The following is a 20,141-nucleotide window of genomic DNA, read 5'->3' as shown; positions in this document are numbered from 1 at the left end:
CTCCCGCCCTGACCCGGAAGCGCTCGCGCCGGAAGCGGCTCCTGGGGCGGGCAGCGCGCGTGCGCCGAGCGGGAGCGGGGAGCGGGGCCGCGCACCGGTACGGGCCCGGGGGGGGGCGGGGGGGGCCTGGGGGCTTGTCGGGGGGTGGGGGGGCGTGGGGGGCCTTGGCTGTCCCTGAGGGGGGGGTGAGCCTTGCTGAGGGGCGCTTGGGGTTGCTTGGGGGGGGGTTGGCCCTTGCTGAGGTGTTGGGGGGGTTTGAGGGGGGCTTTGGCCCTTGCTGAGGTGTTGGGGGGGGGTTGACCCTCGCTAAGGGGTTAGGGGTGCTGGGGGGGGGCTTTCGCCCTTGCTGAGGGGCTCGGGGGGCGTCAGCCCTTGCTGAGGAGTTCGGAGGGGGCTTTGGCCCTTGCTGGGGGGCTGGGAGGTGTTTGGGGGGGGCTTTGGCCCTTGCTGAGGTGTCGAGGGATGTTTGGGGGGGCTTTGGCCCTTACTGGGGGGCTGGGAGGAGTTTGAGGGGGGGCTTTGGCCCTTGCTGAGGTGTTGGGGGGTTTGGGGAGGAACTTTGGCCCTTGCTGAGGTGTTGAGGGGCTTTTGGGGGGGGTTGACCCTCGTTGAGGGCCTGGGGGGGGGGGTTGAGGGGGGCTTTTACTCTTCCTGAGGGTCTCTGTGGCCTTCCTGCAAAGGCCTTACCCTTGGGGGGGGGGTCACGTATGTGTGTGGGGAGGCGGGGGGCTCTGGCCCCAATCTGGGTTTGGGGCTGCGTGGGGGTGGCTCAGGGGCCTTGGGAGGGCACTGAGGTGGTGGGGCGGCGCTGAACCTTGGTGGCGGAGAGGGGCTTCGGCCCACGGCAGGCTCTGGGGCTGTTCCCTATCAGGGTGGGGTTGGAGGCTCCTGGGGAGCCTCGTGGTTGGGGGGGCTGCGCATGTGGGGGGGGAATACGTCTCTGCGTAGAAGAAGGGGCTGAGGAGATGGGAAGGGCTCTGGGGCTGGTTATTTTGGATCGTTTTACTTCTGCTCAACTTACTGAGTCAGTGGTACAAGACCTGCTCCGTTTGAAATTGTGTCACAGGGCGAGTGTCCAGGGCATGGTTTGTTGTGCTCGTCCCATGTCCTGACCGACGGGTCTGAATAGTGCTCTGAGCTCCAGGTTAGGAACAGCGTTAGTTATCTCTCACATTGCTTTTCCTTATTTTCCCAGATTCTCTCTTTCTCCCTAAGCAGCTGAAGCACACAAGTCCCCATCATGGATTTTCAGCATCGTCCTGGAGGTAAAACGGGAAGCGGAGGCGTAGCCTCTGCCTCAGAAAGTAACCGAGACCGCAGGGAGAGGCTCCGGCAGCTGGCTTTGGAAACCATCGACATCAACAAGGTGAGCCTTGGCCTCTGCGTGCGCAGGAAAGAAAAGACGCGGGGCTCCCGTCCTCCAGCCTGTTGTGGGCATAAGCGTAGAGCTTTGCCTGAGTGAAACGGCTTGGAGGGCGAGAGACTTAGGGGAGAGTTGTGGATTGGAACTAAATACTTCTGGTTTTGGTAATGTGGGAGTCAAACAAGAAGCAGTTCTGACAGGGCTGACCAGAGAGGTGCGGAGCTGTTACTACGTTATTTTCGGTCTTCTCAGGTCTGGTTCGTATTTTGCTGTTTCTTGCCTGCAGTTGGGTGTGCTGTCACCCATTAACAAAGCTGCTATTGTTTCCCTCTGTTTTCGTAGTCCTAAAGCAGTGTGAGGCTGTGAATTTAAACCTACGAACTCAGTTCTTCCGGTGCAGCAAAAGTTGGCTAGTGTTTTGATTATTCTGTTGTTTTGCCATGTAGTTTGCTTGTAACTTTTTAATAATTCTCTTCTTAGGACCCTTATTTTATGAAAAATCACTTGGGCTCTTATGAATGCAAGCTTTGCCTAACGCTGCACAACAACGAGGTGAGTTGCACAGCCGTCTGTCTTGATCTCGGCAGCAGGTATTTTAGAATAATAGTAGCTTCAGGTGCAAGAACCTGGCACGTGCCTGGTGACTGACTGCTGAAGAGGTGATGGGTGGGTGTGTCAAGCCTGACAGTTTATGACAGATTGGCAGTTGAGAGCAATCTGCAATTTTTGAGTAAGATTCCACTCTGCTACGGATTAAAATATCCTTGTCAACCTGTGATATCAGCTCTCCTCTGTGACAAGTATCTGTCAGTGTAGGAACAGTCCTGTCTTCATTTAACTTTCTTCTGCCTTGTTTTTTATTTCAGGGGAGTTACTTAGCACATACCCAGGGGAAGAAGCATCAGACCAATTTGTAAGTCAGTCTCTACTGTAACGTTATTCTCCGTTCCCTAAGCACTTTAAAATGATGCCTGTGTGCATCTATAAATCTCGAACCCCATTATACAGTAGCATACTGTGCTTGAACGTTCTTTCACTGTGTGTGTTTTCTGGTGAACAGCCTGGCTCTCGCCAGGAGGTACAGCCTAGGTCTGCTCCAAAAACTGGGGCTGATGAGCTCCATTTCGAGCTCAAGTTCAAAGCCAGTTGCGGGATTTCTGAAAGAAGGGGGAAAATGAGTTTTAAAAGCAAAATGTCTGAGTCTAGGTGTAAGGACCTGGTTTTGTGAATGCAGGCTGGGAGAAGTTTGTAAGTTTTATTTTAAGAAATCCAGTTTGCTTTGGTTTAGCAGACTGCTTTGTGTTTTTTTTAAAATTTTTTATTTCAAGAAGTAAGTCTCTTCTCAAATCCATCTGTGGAGACGGGCACCAAGGTCATCTTGGGGGTGGATGAGATAGTTGAGATGACAGCCTTTAGTCAGGGGAAGGCATGGATACAATTGGCCTGTGGTGGTGCGTGTCGAAAAGAAATAGCAGGTTTTCCTGGCGTGCTTTCTGTGAAGCGCTGAATATTCCGTGGGGAGGGATTCAAACTGCTCCTAGCGTATCCTTTAGAAAGAAGTGTGGCTAACCTTTTAAATTTGGCACATTTCAAATTCATGCAGGGCCCGTCGAGCGGCCAAGGAAGCTAAGGAAGCCCCTGCCCAGCCCGCACCAGAAAAAGTCAAAGTGGAAGTGAAGAAATTTGTGAAAATTGGACGACCGGGTTATAAAGGTCTGTCAGGGTGTCTGTCGTGGGAGATACCTCCTGCCGGCTGGAGCTTGCCTGAAGTGCAGTGCTGGGGATGTGAATTATTAATTAGTCTTTTTAGCAGATCTGTCCATGAATAAGATATGGGCTTATCTCCTGATGTCCTTTATTGTTTAAATTACCCATGAAACATCTCTTTATTGCTGACAGTCGAGTGAGAACCATTTTAATAATACATTGCTATGCCTGAGTCCTTCAGCTCTTATGAGGAGTCGTGCAGGAGATGATGACATTGTTTCAGTCTCTCTTTTTATTGTGCTGTGCCATCTTTCACTAGTGCTCATAAATCACTCATTGCGTGTGTAGCTCAAGTTTTTTCTCTGAACTCCCCATTGTTTTGTTTTGGCCTTCAGTACACGACTTGGCTTCTTTATCTCCCAGCTTTGTTCTGCAGCGCACAGTGTCTGTGCCCCACAGCAGCTGAATTTCGGTAGAGATCCTTAGTAGCTTCAGTTAAAGACAATGCGGCGTTTTGTTTGATAAATGGGAGAAAAATCTTGTAATACTTGGTTGTTGGAAACTTTGTGTGTTTCCTAGAGTAGAAATAATGCTGCTCTAACCCTGCTCTGTGATGTGCTGAGCTTTCTTGCTTTCTTCACAGTGACCAAACAGAGAGATCCAGAAACAGGCCAGCAGAGCCTTCTCTTCCAGGTAAGGGCACTGTTAAAATTCTTGGTATTCGGGTTATCCAAGTAAAAGTGCTGCTAAATAAGCAGTTCTTTGCGGGGTTCATGAAATTAAATTTAAAAAAGAACGCCTTACCTTGCTAGTCCTCTGCTGCTGATTGTGTCGAGCAAATCCATGATCGCAGTTGTCAAGCTCTTTCCTTCGGTGGCACTAAGTTTTCTGTTTGGAGCTGATCTCTCGATATGCTTCATAGCTGAGGGATCTGTTTTGTACGAAGGGGGGGTGAAAAGGGGATGCTCTCCTTAATGCTGTAATAACACCCCGACAGATTGATTATCCGGAGATTGCAGAAAGTATCATGCCTCGGCATCGGTTCATGTCAGCCTACGAGCAAAGGATTGAGCCCCCCGATAGACGCTGGCAATACCTTTTGATGGCAGCAGAGCCCTATGAAACCATAGCTTTCAAGGTAAGATTTGGGATTAACTGATTGTTGGGAAAGTTCCCTTCCCATGTTTTCCAAGATGCTAATTTCCAGTCAGCATCATTATAGACTTCTGTTCTAGCCTTCAGGGGGTTAAAGGAGTGGAAAGGGGGGTCAAGAAGACATGACTGGAAGTCATTAAACCTGCTGAGAATCAGTGGAGGACTCTGGCATGAAAACTAGGCTGTGTGCTGAGCCCTGGGGAGCCATTGAATTCTCCGTGTCTGGCACAGAAAGGAGCCTTCTGGGCTTTGCTCCTCAGCCTTTGTGCAGATGTTAAGAGAGGGTTTTTTGCCAGCACACTTGTCCTTGACCGATAGGGAAGTAACTTAATTCTTTCCTGCCCCCATCTCTATCTAATAACATCCGAGACTAGCGCATCTCACAAAGGCCTGGAATAACTGTGCTTATCTTGCAGGCTCTGGTGCTAAAAAGGGCCATTGAGCTAATCTGGTGGTGCTAATAATAGCGCCTTGTTCTTTTCTGTTGCAGGTGCCAAGCAGAGAAATCGACAAAGCAGAAGGAAAGTTTTGGACCCACTGGAACCGGGAAACCAAACAGGTAGCTGGAGCACTGCAACGTCTTTCTTAGGGGTTAAAGAGGGAGCAGGAGGGCAGAGCAGCTTGCGGGGAAAGGCAGTGCAGGGAGAGGGCACATCAGCGATATCCGTGCTGGCTTTGATGTCAAAACCTTCATTCCTTCAATGCAACTGTGCCACGACACCTCCTGACAGAAAGATCTTCCCGTGCGTGGTCTTGGTGAGAATTTAACCTGGGAGGTAGAGTCCTCGGTCGCTGTCAGCAGCAGCGGAACGGTGCAGAACCGTGCAGCACCGTGCCCTCTCTGTGGCTCCTCGCTGCGTGTTTCCTGCACGCAGCTGATCAGCCTGCGGCGTGGATGTACTCGCTGGGTATCGCACGTGAGAGCAGGGGACGAATGCGCAGTGGGGGGTACCCACCCCGTCACAGACAGCGTAGCGCTTGGGACGAGTCTCAGAGCCGTACGGGACGAGGCTGGCGCAAGTCCCGAGCGCGGCCAGGGTAGAAAGGCAGCCACGGTCTGGGGAGGCAGCAGGCCAGGAGAGGTCCGAGCTGCGTTCCTGGAGGCAGAGCGCAGCTGTGTTGTGTGATGGCGCAGTGTTGTCTTGAGGATTAATTGTTCCCTTCTCTTTGCTTTTCTCCCCTCCCCTCCCCAGTTCTTCCTTCAATTCCACTTCAAGATGGAGAAGCCCCCAGCTCCCCCAAACCTCCCTCCAGGGCCCCCAACTGTGAAGCGGCCTCCTCCACCTCCGCTGATGAACGGCTTGCCCCCACGGCCACCTTTGCCGGACTCCATGCCGCCACCTCCTCCTGGAGGCATGACTCTGCCTCCTATGCCTCCCTCTGGACCAGTGCCACCGCCTCCAGTGCCACCCCAGTTGCCGCCAGCACCCGGCGTACCCCCCCCTGCTCCTCTGCCACCCATGATGAGGCCACCTCTCCCCACGGAGGGGCCGGGCGCTATCCCCCCTCCGCCTCCCTCCAACTGAGGCCCCTCCTGGACTCAGTCCTGCTGGACTCCTCTAGCTCCTACCTTTTTATATGCAGATCGCAACTGATTCAGAGAAATCTTTGTTTTGTATGCCCGTGAACGTCACTAAATCCTGTAGGTTTCATTAAAAGGTTTTCAGTTTTCCTTTCTCTATGTTTTCCTGTGTCTTGGTTAAAAATGTTGCCGTGTGTTCACTTTCTTTAGCCCTTAGATATCTGAACCATTCCCAGTCTGGTTACGTTTTGGAAATCCTCCAAAGAGGAGGCAAAGGACTGGAAATCTCTGGGCACCTCACCTCCTCCTGATTGAAGTAGCTACATCAACCTCGGCTCAGCTGTCGGCTGAATGCATTACCCCCTCTTAGACTGCTTGATGGGTGTCCCATAAATTACCAGCCAGTTAATCAGTTGCTATTCAACTGAAGTCCTTTATCAAGCCGTTCATTTGGCGATGGGGAGACTTAGAGACACACGGAAAGGACTCGGTTCCTGCAGCCCCAGTAATCGCAGCGGCGGGCAGAACGGAGGGCAAGCGGAATTTTCTGAACGCCGTTTTGTCTCTCTTCCTGCTGAATTACGGTTGCAATCAGATGAGCGTTGCTCCCGCTGCATTCGGAAACCTCCTTTCTCCTCCCAGTGCTCAGGTGCTGCCAGCTAAATCATGGAAACATCCCTCCCGAGGAAACGGGTTTGGACTGCGGCTCGGGAGTCCTTGAAAAGCGCAGACACAAGCTTTCGTTGGCAACTTGGGAAAGGCAATCGTCCTTCCCCGCCCCGCAGCTGCCTAGCTCCTACCCGCTGCTCGCCGGGCTGTTTGTGCCAAACAAAGCGCCGGTGCTCTCCTCTGTGGCCGTGGCAGGGGTCTCTGGGAATGTTTAGTCAAAAGAAATTCCCAAAGCTGCAGTGATACTAAATCTTAGTTTATTATTATAATTCATTAAACGTTGTCTGTACTGTTCCGAAGCACCTGCTGTCATGTATGAGTTTTGTTGTATATATCCTCCCACTAGTAGACTAATTTTGGCAAGCTTCTAGTTCGCTGTGGTTTTATTTATACCAAATGTTTCCTTCAAACAATTGTTTCGTTCCCATTAAAAAGTCAAAGTTCTGAGATTTCTCCTCTGTGTCCTTTCCAGGATTCATTTCACCGAACCGGGCCCTCTCAGCGCGCGATGCCGGGGTGCTCGGTGGGTAAAGGCAGCGCTGGAGGCCGGGCCGCCTGACCTGCGCTTGCTCTCGGCCGGAGCCTGGCTCGTTTCACGGCCGGCGGGGGAGGCCGTGCTGGCCGCAGCCCTGCAGCTGCGTCCCCCTTTGATGGGGGAATCAAAGCCTTCGCCTCTTCCGCTGGCCTGACACGGCTCCCACCCGGAGCCGTGCCAACGCCCGAGCTGGGCAGAGTGCGGCCAGCCCTCGCTGGCTTTACCGCCGTGCTAGCAGCGCTTCGGCTCAAGCCGAGCTGGCCCGGTGCCTGAATCGGCCTGTGTGGGTGTCCCCTTTGCCAGACGCCCGTCCTTTGTCACGGCTCCGGTGGAAGAGAGGTCCGCCTTCGCCAGCCCTTTGGTGTCGCGCCCTTTGTCCCCCTCCGGTTCGGGTGCGCAGCCTGTTTATGACGTGCTGTAGCCAGATCCTGAACTCCAAACTGCCAAGTCTTGGAAAGCCAGAGAAGGGTCTGAGCGTGCGTTGGAACCTTTTTTGCAGGTACCTTTCCCGCTGCTCTCCGTTGCCAAAAAAAGGAGATACCTTGGGGGGGGGAGGGGGTTCTCTGGGGCAGATTAGGCAGGTGCCATTGGTAATTCCAAGTGTTACAGTGAGAATTAGCATCTTAGAGAGGGAGAAGTCCTTACAATACGTGTGTTGTGAGACTTCCGAAGTCCCCTCTTAAGTGTTCAAAGTCACCAGGCTGCTGCTGCTCCCCGTGAGGTTCTCCTTCACAGGCTGAAGCAGCCTGGGGCTCAGGAGATGCGTTAGTAATGGTTTCGGCCCATTATCTGTCTCCATCCTCCTCCTCCGACTCTGGCTAATTCTTCCCTCCCGGTGTTTCGCTGCTGATGGGAATGGTATGTGCCAGTCCCCATGAAGATCCAAGCCTAGACATCCATCCTCCTTTAGAAAACATCTAAAGTCAAGGACGCGCGTCCCTACGAGTAAGAGAAACAGCTTTAATTTTTTTACGTTTCCAATACTAGATGCAAACCCAAAAATAGAACAAAAAAGTTTCTTTGAAACATCCCTCCCTCCTCTCTATCCTGACAGCCTCGGAGTTTCTCAAGGGAGGTGTGTTGTGCATTGTCAACTCAAGGCCACCGGTTTTTAAAAGGGAGACGCCGTCCTCCCCTTCCGCCCAAGTGTTTTGAGATGTGTGCGAGCGGCTCGAACGACTGCCTTGGCAGCAGCGGGAACATGAAGGCTGCTCTTAGGGTGCTTTTGCCGTGCCTGGTGCTGTTGCTCCCCTCTGCAGCGCTTCCGAGAAAGGGGAGCGCGGGGGAAAGGATTTCCCCAATTAACCGGCTGGAGCTGAGCCTGCCGGAGGAGCTGGGACTTGAAGCAGAGGCGAGAAAGAGAGAAAATGCAAGTTTACAGGAAAGAGTGAGAGCCAGCTCGGTGGCCAGATCGAGGATGAGTGCTGCTACTCGCCTCTTTTCTAAGCCTGACCCAGGGGCAAAATGCCTCCAGGGGACGGCTGAGGACGGGGGCATCGGCTGGTCCGGCTCCAGCCTGCACCCGTGGCCGCTCGGGGGGCTGGAAGGGCCCGTGTGCAGGGTGAAAATGGGCCAGGACGGGCCGACCCCGAGGCACCTGGAAGTTGTGGGTGTTCTCACCCACTATGAAAGCAACTTCATCAAGCTTCTGAGACAACGCACCAGCTGGGACGAAAGCTATCTCGAGACCTTCGGGCTCTGCCCGGCCGGGGAGGCGGACGCTGCTCTCCATCCCCTGAAGCACATCCATGCGCACGTGGTGGAGCCGGGGCAGGACCGCTTCCTCGTGCTGCATCTGGAGGAAGGTTGGTGGGAAATCCCTGCGCTCAGGCTGAGCGGCGCGGGGCAGGCACGGGGCTTGGGGAGGCTGATGCTGTTTGCTTGCCCTAAATCAGAGATTTAAACACAAAATTAAATTAGTGGGGTTGGGTTCCTTTTAAAATTAGTGAAAATGTCTTTCTGGGTACATTTTGAAGAAGCTTTAGTAGTGATGATAGCTTGTGTGCAAGAGTGCCTTGTCCCTGCCTGTGGCTAACGCCCAGGTGCCACAGTCTTGGTGGTTTCTGCTCCGCTTTCGAGATTACAAGCGTTTCTCACTTTCTGCCTTAATGATGTGGGTTAGGACCCCGTCCCAACTCTGTCTGATTGGGAAAAGAGAGGGGAGGGTCGGACGAGCGGACCTGGCTGGTCCCGCTGTGGCGTGAGCCCAGCGGCTCGCAGGCGGCTCAGCACGTGCTGACCTCTCACGCTCGGTGCTGCCGAGGAGCCCTGGGTCCTGGGCGCTTGTGCAGCTTCAGCCGTATGCGAAAACCAGCAACGCACTTTCCTCTGTCCTGTCCCAGTGGTAAGCACTGTGTTTGAGGGAGAGCACAACCTGCGGTTTTAATCCGGCCTCCCACATAGCAAGTCAGGGTTGTTTCTCTCTTCTTGAAATCTCTTCCTTCCCTCCTGGATTTTGGATTTTCAGCTGAACTCGCCAGTGCCGGGCAGCTGGGGAAGCGGCTCTTCCCCAGGCAGTGCTGCTGGCTGCAACGCAACGGCCGCAATGTCCCCGAGCCACCGGAGGAGCTGCCATGGGAGGAGAGATTTCCATGGGGATCTGACCATGAGAATTTGCCAGAGCCGCTCTGGGAGCGGGGCAGCCCCCGCTTCCCTCCCTGAAACCGGGGAAGGGGATTTGCTGCGTCCCTCCACCCTGTCGGCTCCTGTCCCAGATGCTCCAGCCACCGCGTGGGGCTGGCGCTCGGCCCCAAACCCCCTTCCTCACCCATCACCCCCAGGAGCCCCGCGGCGCTGGAGGGGCGATTCACCCCCTCTGTCTTCTCCTTTCCAGTGAAGTGGGAAGCCCAGGCGAAGCTGTGGTTCAAGCTGGTTTTCCAGGCGGAGGTGGGCCGGTCGCTGGGAGAGCTGCGGTTCGCCTTGCTGCTCTTCTACCTGGGCAGCCGAGAGGAGCCGGGCGCCGGGCGCCGAGAGGAGCTGCTGGCCACCGGCACCGGGCTGGCGCGGGAGCAGGTGGGTGGCCATGGCTGGGGGGCCCCGTCCTGGGTGCGAGCAGGGAGGGTGGGAGGGGGGTGTCCTGGCTCTGCTGGCCCAGCACCTTTGCCGTCCTCTCCCAGTCCCTTTGCCATCCTTTCCCAGTACCTTTGCCATCCTTTCCCAGTACCTTTGCCACCCCCTCCCAGTCCCTTTGCCGTCCCCTCCCAGTCCCTTTGCCGTCTTCTCCCAGTCCCTTTGCTGTCCCCTCCCAGTCCCTTTGCCATCCCCTCCCAGTTCCTTTGCCGTTCTTTCCCAGTACCTTTGCCATCCCCTCCCAGTCCCTTTGCCGTCCTCTCCCAGTCCCTTTGCCATCCTTTCCCAGTCCCTTTGCCATCCCCTCCCAGTACCTTTGCCGTACTCTCCCAGTCCCTTTGCCATCCCCTCCCAGTACCTTTGCCGTACTCTCCCAGTCCCTTTGCCATCCCCTCCCAGTACCTTTGCCGTACTCTCCCAGTCCCTTTGCCATCCCCTCCCAGCATCCCTGCCCTGTCGCACCCTCCCGCCGGGGCCGAGCCGTGCCTGAAGATGGTGCTGTTGCCCTGTCCCCGGCTCCGGGCAAGGGCAGCGGGGCGGCCCGGGGTCCCCAGCCCCGCCGGGGGTCCTGGGCCCCACCGGCCCCGGGGCTCCGGCCTGGCCGGGGGCAGCCGCCGCCGCGCCGCCGCCGGGAGAAGCGGGGCCGGGGCCGGGGCCGGGCTGGCTCGGGGCTCCCTGCCCACCCGGGGGGGCCGTGGGCCTCCCCGCTCCCCACGGCCCCCGGAGCAGCTCTGGGGCTGGGTGGCCAAGCCCCCCGCCCACTCTGCTCCCGGTGGTCCCGACCCTCCCATTTCGCTGCTCCCTGGGCCACCGTGGGCTGGGTGGCCCGGAGCCAGCAGGGACCACAGCAGGGGGCTCATTTGATTGCTCCCCCCGTGATGTCTCACCCACGTCCTTGGGGCTCCTGCGTCTTTTGCCTCCGTGCAGAGCCTCTGCCTCGCCAGGGACACCCAGTACCTGGCCCTGGGAGCCGCCGTAGCATCCGTCACCCGCACCAGCGAGCAGCTCAGCTTCGAGGCTTCCCTGGCGATCAGGCATCGCGGAGAGGGAGGTAGGGACGTGGGAAGCCCGTGGCGGTGGGGGACGGTGATGTCTGTGCCCTCTGAGTCCTGACTTGGGTGTTTGGGATCCTCTCAAACCTGTCTGTAATGAGGGGCTGTGTGGGAGACCCCGGACCACCATCCTCACCTGCTCCTCTCCCCACCAGGTGCCTCCTTGCCCCCGACGGAGACCCAGCAGCTCCTTTTTGGCTCCGATGACAAGTGCTTCACCAGGATGACCCCCGTGCTGCTCCTGCTGGCCAAGTCACGGCAGGAGGAGGAGGAGGTGGCTTTGGCCCCTTCTTCCTACCTCTCTGCCGATGGGGTGGTGGATGTGGCTCCGTACCCGCAGCTCAGGTTCGCAGCCATGGAAAAACACAGGGGCTGGGAGCTGGGGGGAGAAATGGGCAGCCCCAGTCTTTCTGCTGTGGGACTGCGGTGGGATGATGTGGGGCAGGGCCTGGCGGGACCCCCGGGGTACAAGGGGTCCCCGTGACCCTCCCTGTGTTCTCCTCGCAGCCCACCCCAGGCTGGGACCCAGGAGCTGCCGTCCCCCACCGCCCCGAGCCAAGCCAACACTTCAACCCCGGCACCTGGCAGCAGCAGCCAGTTCCTGGGCATCCTGACCCAGTTCATCCGCCAGGTCCTGAGCTCCTCCAGCGAGCCGCCCACCCAGGCCAGCTCCCACCACTGGCTGGACTTCCAGGTGATGGAGACCCTCCCTCACCAGCTGCTCAACCTGTCGGAGGAGGCGGCGCTGGAGCGACTGGTGCAGTCGGAGGAGCCCTCGGTGCTGCTCTTCCCCCAGGACAGCGGAGCCGTGCTGGAGCAGCACTTGGGGGGCTGGCAGCCGGAGGGGACCGTGCTGCAGCTGCTGATGGGCAAGCTGCAGGCTGTGATCCAGGAGCTGAAGGACATCCCCGCTTTCCAAGCCAACACGGGGCTTTTCCAGCATCTCCTGAGCTTCTGCTACTACCCGCCGGGGCCGGGCGAGGGTGAAGCTGGCAAGCGGCCGCCCGGCTCCGGGAAGCTGCACGCGCTGCTGCTGCTGAAGGCGTTGCAGACGGTGCGGGCGCGTTGGCAGGAGCGGAGGAAGGTGCTGCGGCAGAACCGCAGCGCGCGGCACCAGGCCCACTGCCGCCTGCAGGAGCTGACCATCGACCTGCACGACCGCAAGTTCATCGTCATGCCCACTGTCTATGCGGCCAACAACTGCGAGGGTCCCTGCAAGCTGCCCCTCTCCACCCGTGTCCCCAGCTACTACTCGCACACGGTGCTCCTGCTGGGCATGCAGGAGCGGGGCTCGCCCCTCCAGCGGGCTCCCTGCTGCGTGCCCGTCCGCTACTCGGACCAGCTCATCATCAGCCTCTCCACGGAGGGGCTGGAGGTCCGCAAGTTCCCCAACATGGTGGCAGAGGAGTGTGGCTGTCGGTAGAGGCTCGCGCCTGCCTCCCCACTCGGCCTCGTCCCACTCCCCCCTGAGTTTGCCCTCGCAGCTTGGGAGCTGGTGCTTCTCTCTGAGACGGGAGCTCCCCACGTATCCTTTCCCCACGGTTTGGCTCCTTAGCGTTCCTCTGGTTCTGGGTTTGTCTGTAGCTGTGCCGGTCCCTGGGGGTGGCTCTGCAGCCTGGCGTTTCCCCGCTCCCAGTGCTGGGGATGCCCGAGGTGCCCATGGGGCCGTGCTGCAGCATGGCTCTGACCCCGCGGCAGGGTTTGGGCTGGATACGGGCGCTGCGGAGCCATCGTGGGAGGGCAAGGCTTGGAAGATCTGGCCAGGACCATGCTTATTTAACCCTTGCCTTCTGTTCCTGTAGCAGCTGGGCAGGGCCGTTGTTGCTTCCTCCAAGCCCTCCCCCCCCCCGCAGCATCCTCCAGCCGTTTCCCAGCCCACGGCCCGTCACTAAGCCCCCGCTGGCCACACGGCTCCACCTGCGAAAGCAGAACAAGAGGCAAAATCCCCTCGCAGGGACCAGCCTTTATCTGGGGACCCATCCCTGTGTGAGCCAGGGGCCATGGAGAGCCGCTGGCAGCGGCTTGGGGTCACGTCTGCATCGCCCTGCGCTGACCCCGCTCCTGGGACGCTGCCAGAGCCGGGGGCGAGGGCAGGGAGGGCTGGGAGAGGGGAGCGATCCTGTTACACCTCCTGGGCTGCTCACACCGTTAATAGGAGCTGGTGCAAACGGCTGCCAAAGCAGCTGCTCCGCATCCCCGCCGGCGTCAGCATGGAGAGCCCGGCTGCTCCCAGATCATCTTCCCAGCTAAGCCTGGCCCTCAGTGGGACCTGCTGGGGCTGCCGCAGGGTCCAAGCCCCCGGAAAGCAGCTCCTGGGTTTGTCCTGACTGCAGCCCCCCCGGTGCTTGGACCAGCCGGGCTTTGCCGTGTCCCCATGGGGCTGGCAGGGCACGGCCGGAGGCTGGCACACACCGGCCCTGGCCCCTGGCCCGCCTGGGACCCGGGTTGGCCATGAGCCCCTGTGCACCAGGGATGGGGGGGCACAGAGAACACACAAACATAACCAGGGACAACACCTTTTTTTTGGTTTTTTTTTTTTTTTAAAACATTCAATTTAATACCTTATTAAAAATGAAAATAGTTTATTTTAACCTCTATTGATTTAGCAAATACTTAAACCTGCCGTGGGTTGGGGCTGTGAACGTCTCCTGTAGTTGCTACAGCGCTGCGTGAGATTGCACTTGTGTTTCGTTCCTAAAAGCGACTCTGAAGGCAAGGCCCGAAGGGACCCCCGGGTGATGGGCTCTCCAGCCCTGCTTTGTTACCAGCAAGCTTCGCACCACCCTGCAGCGATGGCACCGGGGCCCGGCCAGGTCGGGGTGGTCATTGCCCTGACGTCCCTCTGAGGACGGCAGCACCCCGGCGTTGTTAACCCAGAATACACTTCTCTCAATTTGCTTTAAATAAAACCATTAACTGAATTCAAGAGCTACACAGTCTGGAGACAAACTCTGTTCACTGGGATCCCTGCGCCCACTGCGCCGCCCCGATGCCGCGGCGACCACGAGTGAAAATGAACTGCAAGAGAGATTTCGGGTGGGGATGGAGAAATAGCGCGAAGCCCAGACGAAGAGAAGCTCCTTTCCCTGGCTCTTTCAGGTTGCCTTTGTGCATCTAATCCAGGGGGGCCCAAAGTCCCCAGGGAGGCTCGTGCCAGGCTCCCGGGCTACTCTGCTGCTGCTCAGAGATCCTGGAGCGCTGCCCGCACTGCCTGCGCTGCTGGCCCGGGGATGTCTCTGGGGAGCAGGCAGGGAGCGGCAGGGTGTCCTTGCCGGGGCGGCGGTGGGGTTGGACCCACCTGGATTCAGCACCGTCGAGCCCCTCGGTTGCCCCAGCCTCAGTCGCGCCTCTTGCCCTCCCTGGGCCTGGCGATGCCATCCTTCCCTGCGGCCGCCGGCTCCCAGGGCTTCCTGCCCTTCTGCTGCCGCCAGTCCCGCTTCGGGCTCTCCCCGCCGCTGTCAGCCCTGCCGGGACGGCCCTTCCACCCCTCCTTCCTGGGCTCGTCCCGCTCCCGCCGGCTCTCCTTCCCCTCCCGGCCCCGCTTCTTCTGGGGCTGCTGCTCCGGCTCCCGGGGGGCCCTGGGGGCTCTGCTGGGCTTGTCCTCCAGCGCCCTGTCCTTGGCTCGCGCCTCCCTCCGGCTGCTCCGCTCCGCCTGGGCGGCACGGCCCTCCCGGGCCTTCTCCTCCTTCTTCTCCTCCTTCTTTTCCTCCTTCTTCTCCTCCTTCTTCTCCTTCTTCTCCTCCTTCTTCTCTGGCTTCTTCTCCCGGCTCTTCTTCACCTCTGCTGCATCCGGCGACACCTCGGGGACATCCATGGGTTCTTCATCCCCGTTGTCCGGTGCTGAGCGGCCAAACCACTTCTTGAAGATCCAGGGCTCTGCCTGCGGGTGGGACGGAGGGGACCAGGTGCCAGTGATGCAGCCCAAGGGACTGGGACCCCTCTCCATCCCTCCCCCCAGGGACGAGATGCTCCCCGCCATGGGAGGTGCCCTGAGGATGCTGTTCGTCCCCCCACCCCGGACTCGTACCAGGTTGCTGTCAGCATCGCTGTCATCATCACCATCATCATCACCATCGTCGTCACCATCGTCGTGCTCGAACATGCTGCTCTCGGGCTGGGCGGGCTGGGCAGTCACAACTTCTTGGACCTCCTCCTCCTTGGTGCTGACCACCTCTGGGAGGGGAGAGGGACAGGCCACTGTCAGCAAGGGACAAGGCTGTTTGGGTGTCATGTCCCAGACATGGGGTCCCAGGGTCACCCCACCCTGGGACGTGGCCCCGTCTCAGCCTGGGTCCGGGGTATCGGGGCAGCCCAGAGAATCCGAACCCACCGTGAAGGGGAGGTGGTGGAGGGTCCTGCCTGCCGCGGCTGACTGCCTCCCTGGAGCACGGCGCTGGAAGAGAGGGGAGAGGAGGCAGGAGGAGGCAGGAGGTGGCAGCAGGGCCTGCCCACCCTGTCCCCCTCCGTCCGGCTCCCAGCTCACCTTGGAGCACCTGGAAGGTGACGCTGAGCAGGGCGACGACGGAGGCCACCAGGATGCACTTGTTGAGGGTGAGCCCTTCCCAGAGGAGCGGCTCCTCCGCAGGGTCCAGGCTGGGGGGCTCCGCCTTCCTCTGCACGGGGAGGCTCTTGGGGACTGGGGACCCCCCCAAGGAAAACAGCGTTACTGGGGGAGCTGGGAAGTGGCAAAGGGGGTGGGAAGGGCAGGGGCAGGAGCTGCCTGCCCTGCCACCACCAGAAGAGGAAGGTGTTTGGACCACCAGGGTGGGGAAAAGAGTGTCATGGGAGCTGAGTCCGAGGTGTTTGGGCCACCATGGCGTTATGGCACCCTGGGGCACAAGCGGGGAAAACCTCTGCCCGTGCTGCCGGCTCTGCTGCTCCCTCCCAGCAGCAGATCTGGGCAGGCGGAGGGGAGGAGGAGCGGGATTTGGCAGGTGGTTGAGAAGCTGCGTCTCCATGTCGCTGAGCTCCCAGGGGACTGACTGGGAAGAGCAGAGCTCGTCCCGTCACTGCTCCGTGGCCAGGCGGTGCCTCCCGGGCTGGCCGGGATCCAGGACAGGGTCTATGCCTCTGTGGGCACCTGGGGCCAGGCTGGCCATTTTGGGGCAGAAAAGGGCTTTCCTGCACACCTACCTGGAGGCCCGGCAGTGCTGCCTTTGGCTCCCACCTTCTCCACCCGCTTCTTCTCCACCGCTTTCTTGTCCACCCCGAGCGGCGCTGGCTCTGGCATGCTCAGCTCAGGCTCGTCTGGATCCCACTCAGAGACGCCAAGCCGGGTCCTCGCCTCCTCTAGCCCCTGCGGGGAGGTGCGTGAGCATGGCCGGGGGTGCAAGAGCATCGCACAGCCCCGCGGGGAAAAGAAGCAGCATGGGGGCCATGGCTGCACGTGTGTGCCCCCTCCCAGAACAAGGGGTGCTCAGCGCAGCCGGGGAAGGACCCGGTCCCTGTGCTCCGCAGCACGTGCTCACGCTGCCCGGGTCCCCCGGCGCTGAGCCGATGCTGCCGCCGGCCCCGACCAGCACTGACCAGGCTCGTCACTGGCCCCTCGAGCACCTAACCCCAGTGCGCGTATTTGCATCGGCAGCCTTAAAAACACATTGGGTTTTATTTTTTTTTGTCTGCTAAGATGGATTTAGCCACTAGCTGGCTCCCTGCTGCAGAGCAGGCGCCGGGGTGTGGCCCCAGTGCACACGGGTGGGCTGGTGGCTGCTGGCCCCCGAGCTGCGCTTGAGCAAGCCCACCCCAGAGAAGCCCTCGGGGCTGGATTCGCCCCCAGCCCGGATGAGCACGGCTGCACACATCCGCTGAGGGTGCTGGGTCGGACCCAGGGCACGCGCGCCGGCGGGGTCAGTGCGCCGGGAGGAGAGGGAGTGCACGATGCATCGGGGTCTGGGCTCGGTGCTGCCGGGGATGAGGGGTTTGGTGGCCAGGGTGGCTGCTGGCCTGTGACAGCGGCACCGGATCTGTGCCACGAGGGAGAGCTGCCCACCGGCACGGATCAGTGACAGCAACAGCTGAAGGACGTGGCCTTTGGCTCCCCCGGGATGGACGTGGTGCAACGCCCTGCAGAGCCCTCCTGGGCTGAATGCCACCACGGGACGGCACCCCGCTCAGCCCCCTGCCCCGGTGCAGGGAACCCCCCTGGCAGCCCCCCGGCCCCGGGATGCCACACACTTACATGGGCTCTACCGCTCTCCCCGTCGCTGCTCACCAGTGCGTCAGCATCTGTTAAAGGCAAGCACAGCGCAGCCCGTTAGGAGGTGAATTCGGAGAGGTGGGAATCACTGGGGGCCGGGGGCGCGTGGTCGTCCCGCTGCCACCCACTGGCTCACAGAGCGGGGACATTATGGCCACGTTTCCCCCATTAGCGCAGCCAGGTCACCCGTGGAGAGAGGTTTCAGAAGCCCCCGGCCATTGCGGTAGCAGCTGGAAAGGTCGCGGTTTAAGAAGAGCATCACCATGTGCGTCTGGGGCTGCTGAGCCCCCAAATGGCACCGTCCTGGACATCCCCAGGGAGCTGCAGCCAAGGGGGACGGTGACGTCCCTGCCAAGGCGCACGGGGGCACGAACAGCCCAGGGTGTGCACGGACACCCTGAAAACACGTGGCCAGAGGCTGGAAAGCTGGAGGCAGCTCAGGCTGTAGCCTGGACAGCAGGACAAGCTCCAGCTACCGTGGAGCAACCAGACCTCAGAGAAGACTGCGAGCCGCCCAAGAGGACCGCAAAGCTCAGGGGTGGCTCCCGGGGCTTCTCCCAGATGTGAAGTGGGAGGGAAAACCAAAGGGTCCCCAGGGCTCTGCAGCGGTTCGACGCAACAAAAGGCTGGGGAGCGTGCGGGGCTCCCTGGGGGTTTCTCTGCCCCCGGGTCTGGGGTGAGCTACGGGGGCGAGGATGCACTGGCACGGCCCTGACGCCCAGCGGCCTCAGCCCTCTCGGCACCTCCAAGCGCAGCTCTCGCTCTGCAGGGATGCCACATCCTTGCAAACCCTCACCCAAAGGAGGAATTTCTGCCTCCTTTGAGCTGGATTTAGTTTATTTTCCCCCAGTGGAAGAATGAACACTGAGAAAAACATACCTGTTCCCAGGATGAAATCTAAGACACGATATTGGAAGCAAAACAAATAAGTAAGAGGAGACCTTTTGGCTGGGGAACCGCAGCCTGAAAGGTCTTGGCTTTCAACAGGAAATCAAAAAAAAGTCTTTGGTTTTGTTTTAGTGATGCCGAGTCTGGTCCTTTCCCTGCTGGGAAGCGAAGGGGCTGCCCCAGGACTCTCGCGTTGGCTGGGGGGGTTCCCAGCCCCAAGGAAAGCACAAAGATGGAAAATTTTTCCTTAAAGAGTTTTTCCCCCAAGTGCTTGTAATGTTTTTTGAGCTACACAGTTATTCACACTTGTTTTTGAGCAAAGATGAGCGCAAGGAAGACGGAGGAGGGCACAAGCCTCCGGTCCTCTTGGCTGTGGCCATGGCCAATGTCCCCACGGGGTCGGCACCGCGCAGGTGCCCCTCGATGTGCGAGGTTACCCCGTGGTTTCACTGCGCTGCAAAGAGCCATCCCTGCCAGGCTGAGCCCTCTCCTGTGGGGCCTCAAGCACCACGGCAGTGGCACTGGCATGGCCACGGCCAGCACCTCCTGGCCACTGGCTCTCAGTGAGGACAAGGTACCTTTTCTCCTGTCCTTCCTTGGCCTCTGAGCGCTCCCTGTCCACCCGGGCACCTCGTTGGTGGCCTCAGGGCTTCCCAAGTCTTTCTCCAACACCGCACGGGGACCTGCTGCCATGTCACATCATGGGACTCTCACTAAACCAAGAGGGATAAAACAAGTGCCGGGCGGGCAGCGGGCAGCAGTGCCCCGCAGCACACGGCCGTCCTGCCACGTCCTTGCTGTGGTCCCTGGTCGGCAGCTGAGCTCAGCTCCCCGTCGCGGGGTGCCAGGATGTTCCCACGCCTCCTTCCCTTGGGCTTTGCCCAGACGGAGGAGCCCAAACCACCTCCAGTCCCCGGGCATGTTTCCAGGCTTTGCCACGACGGCTGCAGGGCTCCGCGACAGCCGCGCCGTGGCCGGGCAGGCAGCCATCCCAGCCCTGGCGCCAACGGGCGTTAACTTGGTCCCACGAGCTGACCGGCTCCATGTCTGGGTCTGTTTGCCCCAGACAGCAGATGGGGGTCTGTGCCCCAGAGGGAGGCATTTTGGGGCTCTGCAGCCCTCCTCATCCCCAGCCAGGATGGGTTGTGTCAGCCGCAGGACCAGGCTTCCTAGGGCTGGTTCCTATCGGACCAGCTCCAGTGCCGATGTACCAAGCACACAGCCACTGCCCAGGCCAAGCACGGCAGGGACGGCCACTGATGCCAGGGACGACTTGCCCATGGCAGGCTGGTCACCCACAGCCCCGGAGCCCAGCTCCAGCCCTCGGCTATCACTGACTCCTGCACAGGAGACCTCCCGTACGACTGCTCGACCCCTCCATCCCCTCCCCGGCGCTGTCTGCTCTCCAGCTCCCTTGGACGCACACTCCACATGCCAGATCTTCTCTTAAATGCACAAAACTACAGACACTCAATGAATAACCAGCTCTGCTCTACTGTCGCTGGGATTTTTTCCTGCATGTGCTCCCGAGGTTGCCTCTACCGCTGACTCACATCAAAGAAACTTCCAAAAATAGTCCCCTTGCCTGCCCTGCTCTCCCTGCGTGCGCTCGCATGGCAGCACCGGGACGGACCCCATGGCCCCCGATCTGCTGCCGGCCAGCAGTGGGCTGCACGCTGCCTCATGGGCTGTGCCCGTGGGCTGCCCCGCGTCCAACTGAAAGGGTTAAAAGCCACAGAAAGTCATACCTGAGGCTCGACCACCGCCGCCTTGCCTCCAGCCCCCCGGCTGGCTCTGGCTCTCCGGGGTAATATACAGCAACAGCTGCCGAACTGTGCCGGAGCAAAATAGCACCCAATCACCGGGAGCTGGAGCACCCGCGCTTCAGCCCCAGAAAAGGCACTTTAGCCCCAGGCATCGAAGGCAGGGGCTGCCACTGGCAAGGCGGGCGCAGGGGGACGCGGCTTGTCCCTCTGTGAGCCCCC

General features: G+C 59.5%; 3 protein-coding genes across 5 annotated transcripts; 2 read left to right on the top strand and 1 right to left on the bottom strand.

The window, feature by feature from the left end:
• The first annotated feature begins 20 nt into the window (after positions 1-20).
• SF3A2 (splicing factor 3a subunit 2) lies at positions 21-6,829 on the top strand. Its single transcript, XM_082331049.1, has 9 exons — positions 21-97; positions 1,196-1,366; positions 1,844-1,915; positions 2,230-2,276; positions 2,967-3,076; positions 3,714-3,763; positions 4,068-4,208; positions 4,716-4,784; positions 5,419-6,829. Exons 2-9 carry the CDS (start codon positions 1,241-1,243, stop codon positions 5,749-5,751), a joined length of 948 nt encoding a protein of 315 aa, XP_082187175.1. The 5' UTR covers positions 21-97; positions 1,196-1,240; the 3' UTR covers positions 5,752-6,829.
• Positions 5,781-12,853, top strand: AMH (anti-Mullerian hormone). 3 transcript variants are annotated; one of them, XM_082331047.1, is made up of 7 exons: positions 5,781-5,867; positions 6,889-7,450; positions 8,006-8,756; positions 9,785-9,963; positions 10,948-11,071; positions 11,228-11,417; positions 11,580-12,853. In XM_082331047.1, the coding sequence occupies exons 3-7, from the start codon at positions 8,108-8,110 to the stop codon at positions 12,493-12,495; spliced, it is 2,058 nt and encodes a 685-aa protein (XP_082187173.1). In that variant the 5' UTR covers positions 5,781-5,867; positions 6,889-7,450; positions 8,006-8,107; the 3' UTR covers positions 12,496-12,853. The 3 variants fall into 3 exon arrangements, with proteins under 3 accessions (XP_082187173.1, XP_082187172.1, XP_082187174.1); XM_082331046.1 differs by lacking the exon at positions 5,781-5,867 and adding an exon at positions 6,341-6,396; XM_082331048.1 differs by lacking the exons at positions 5,781-5,867; positions 6,889-7,450 and adding an exon at positions 7,853-7,896.
• Positions 12,854-13,650: 797 nt separating this feature from the next.
• On the bottom strand, positions 13,651-19,925 carry JSRP1 (junctional sarcoplasmic reticulum protein 1). Its single transcript, XM_082331029.1, has 7 exons — positions 19,905-19,925; positions 17,251-17,297; positions 16,206-16,368; positions 15,556-15,708; positions 15,403-15,465; positions 15,100-15,245; positions 13,651-14,952 (listed from the first exon to the last, which is right to left on the bottom strand). The coding sequence occupies exons 3-7, from the start codon at positions 16,300-16,302 to the stop codon at positions 14,410-14,412; spliced, it is 1,002 nt and encodes a 333-aa protein (XP_082187155.1). The 5' UTR covers positions 16,303-16,368; positions 17,251-17,297; positions 19,905-19,925; the 3' UTR covers positions 13,651-14,409.
• Between the last annotated feature and the right edge of the window lie 216 nt (positions 19,926-20,141).

This window comes from Platalea leucorodia (genome assembly GCF_965183815.1).
Source record: "Platalea leucorodia genome assembly, chromosome: 21".
NCBI lineage: Eukaryota > Metazoa > Chordata > Aves > Pelecaniformes > Threskiornithidae > Platalea > Platalea leucorodia.
The sequence above is the reverse complement of the archived record's forward strand: the minus strand, read 5'-3'. Positions and strand labels throughout refer to the sequence as shown.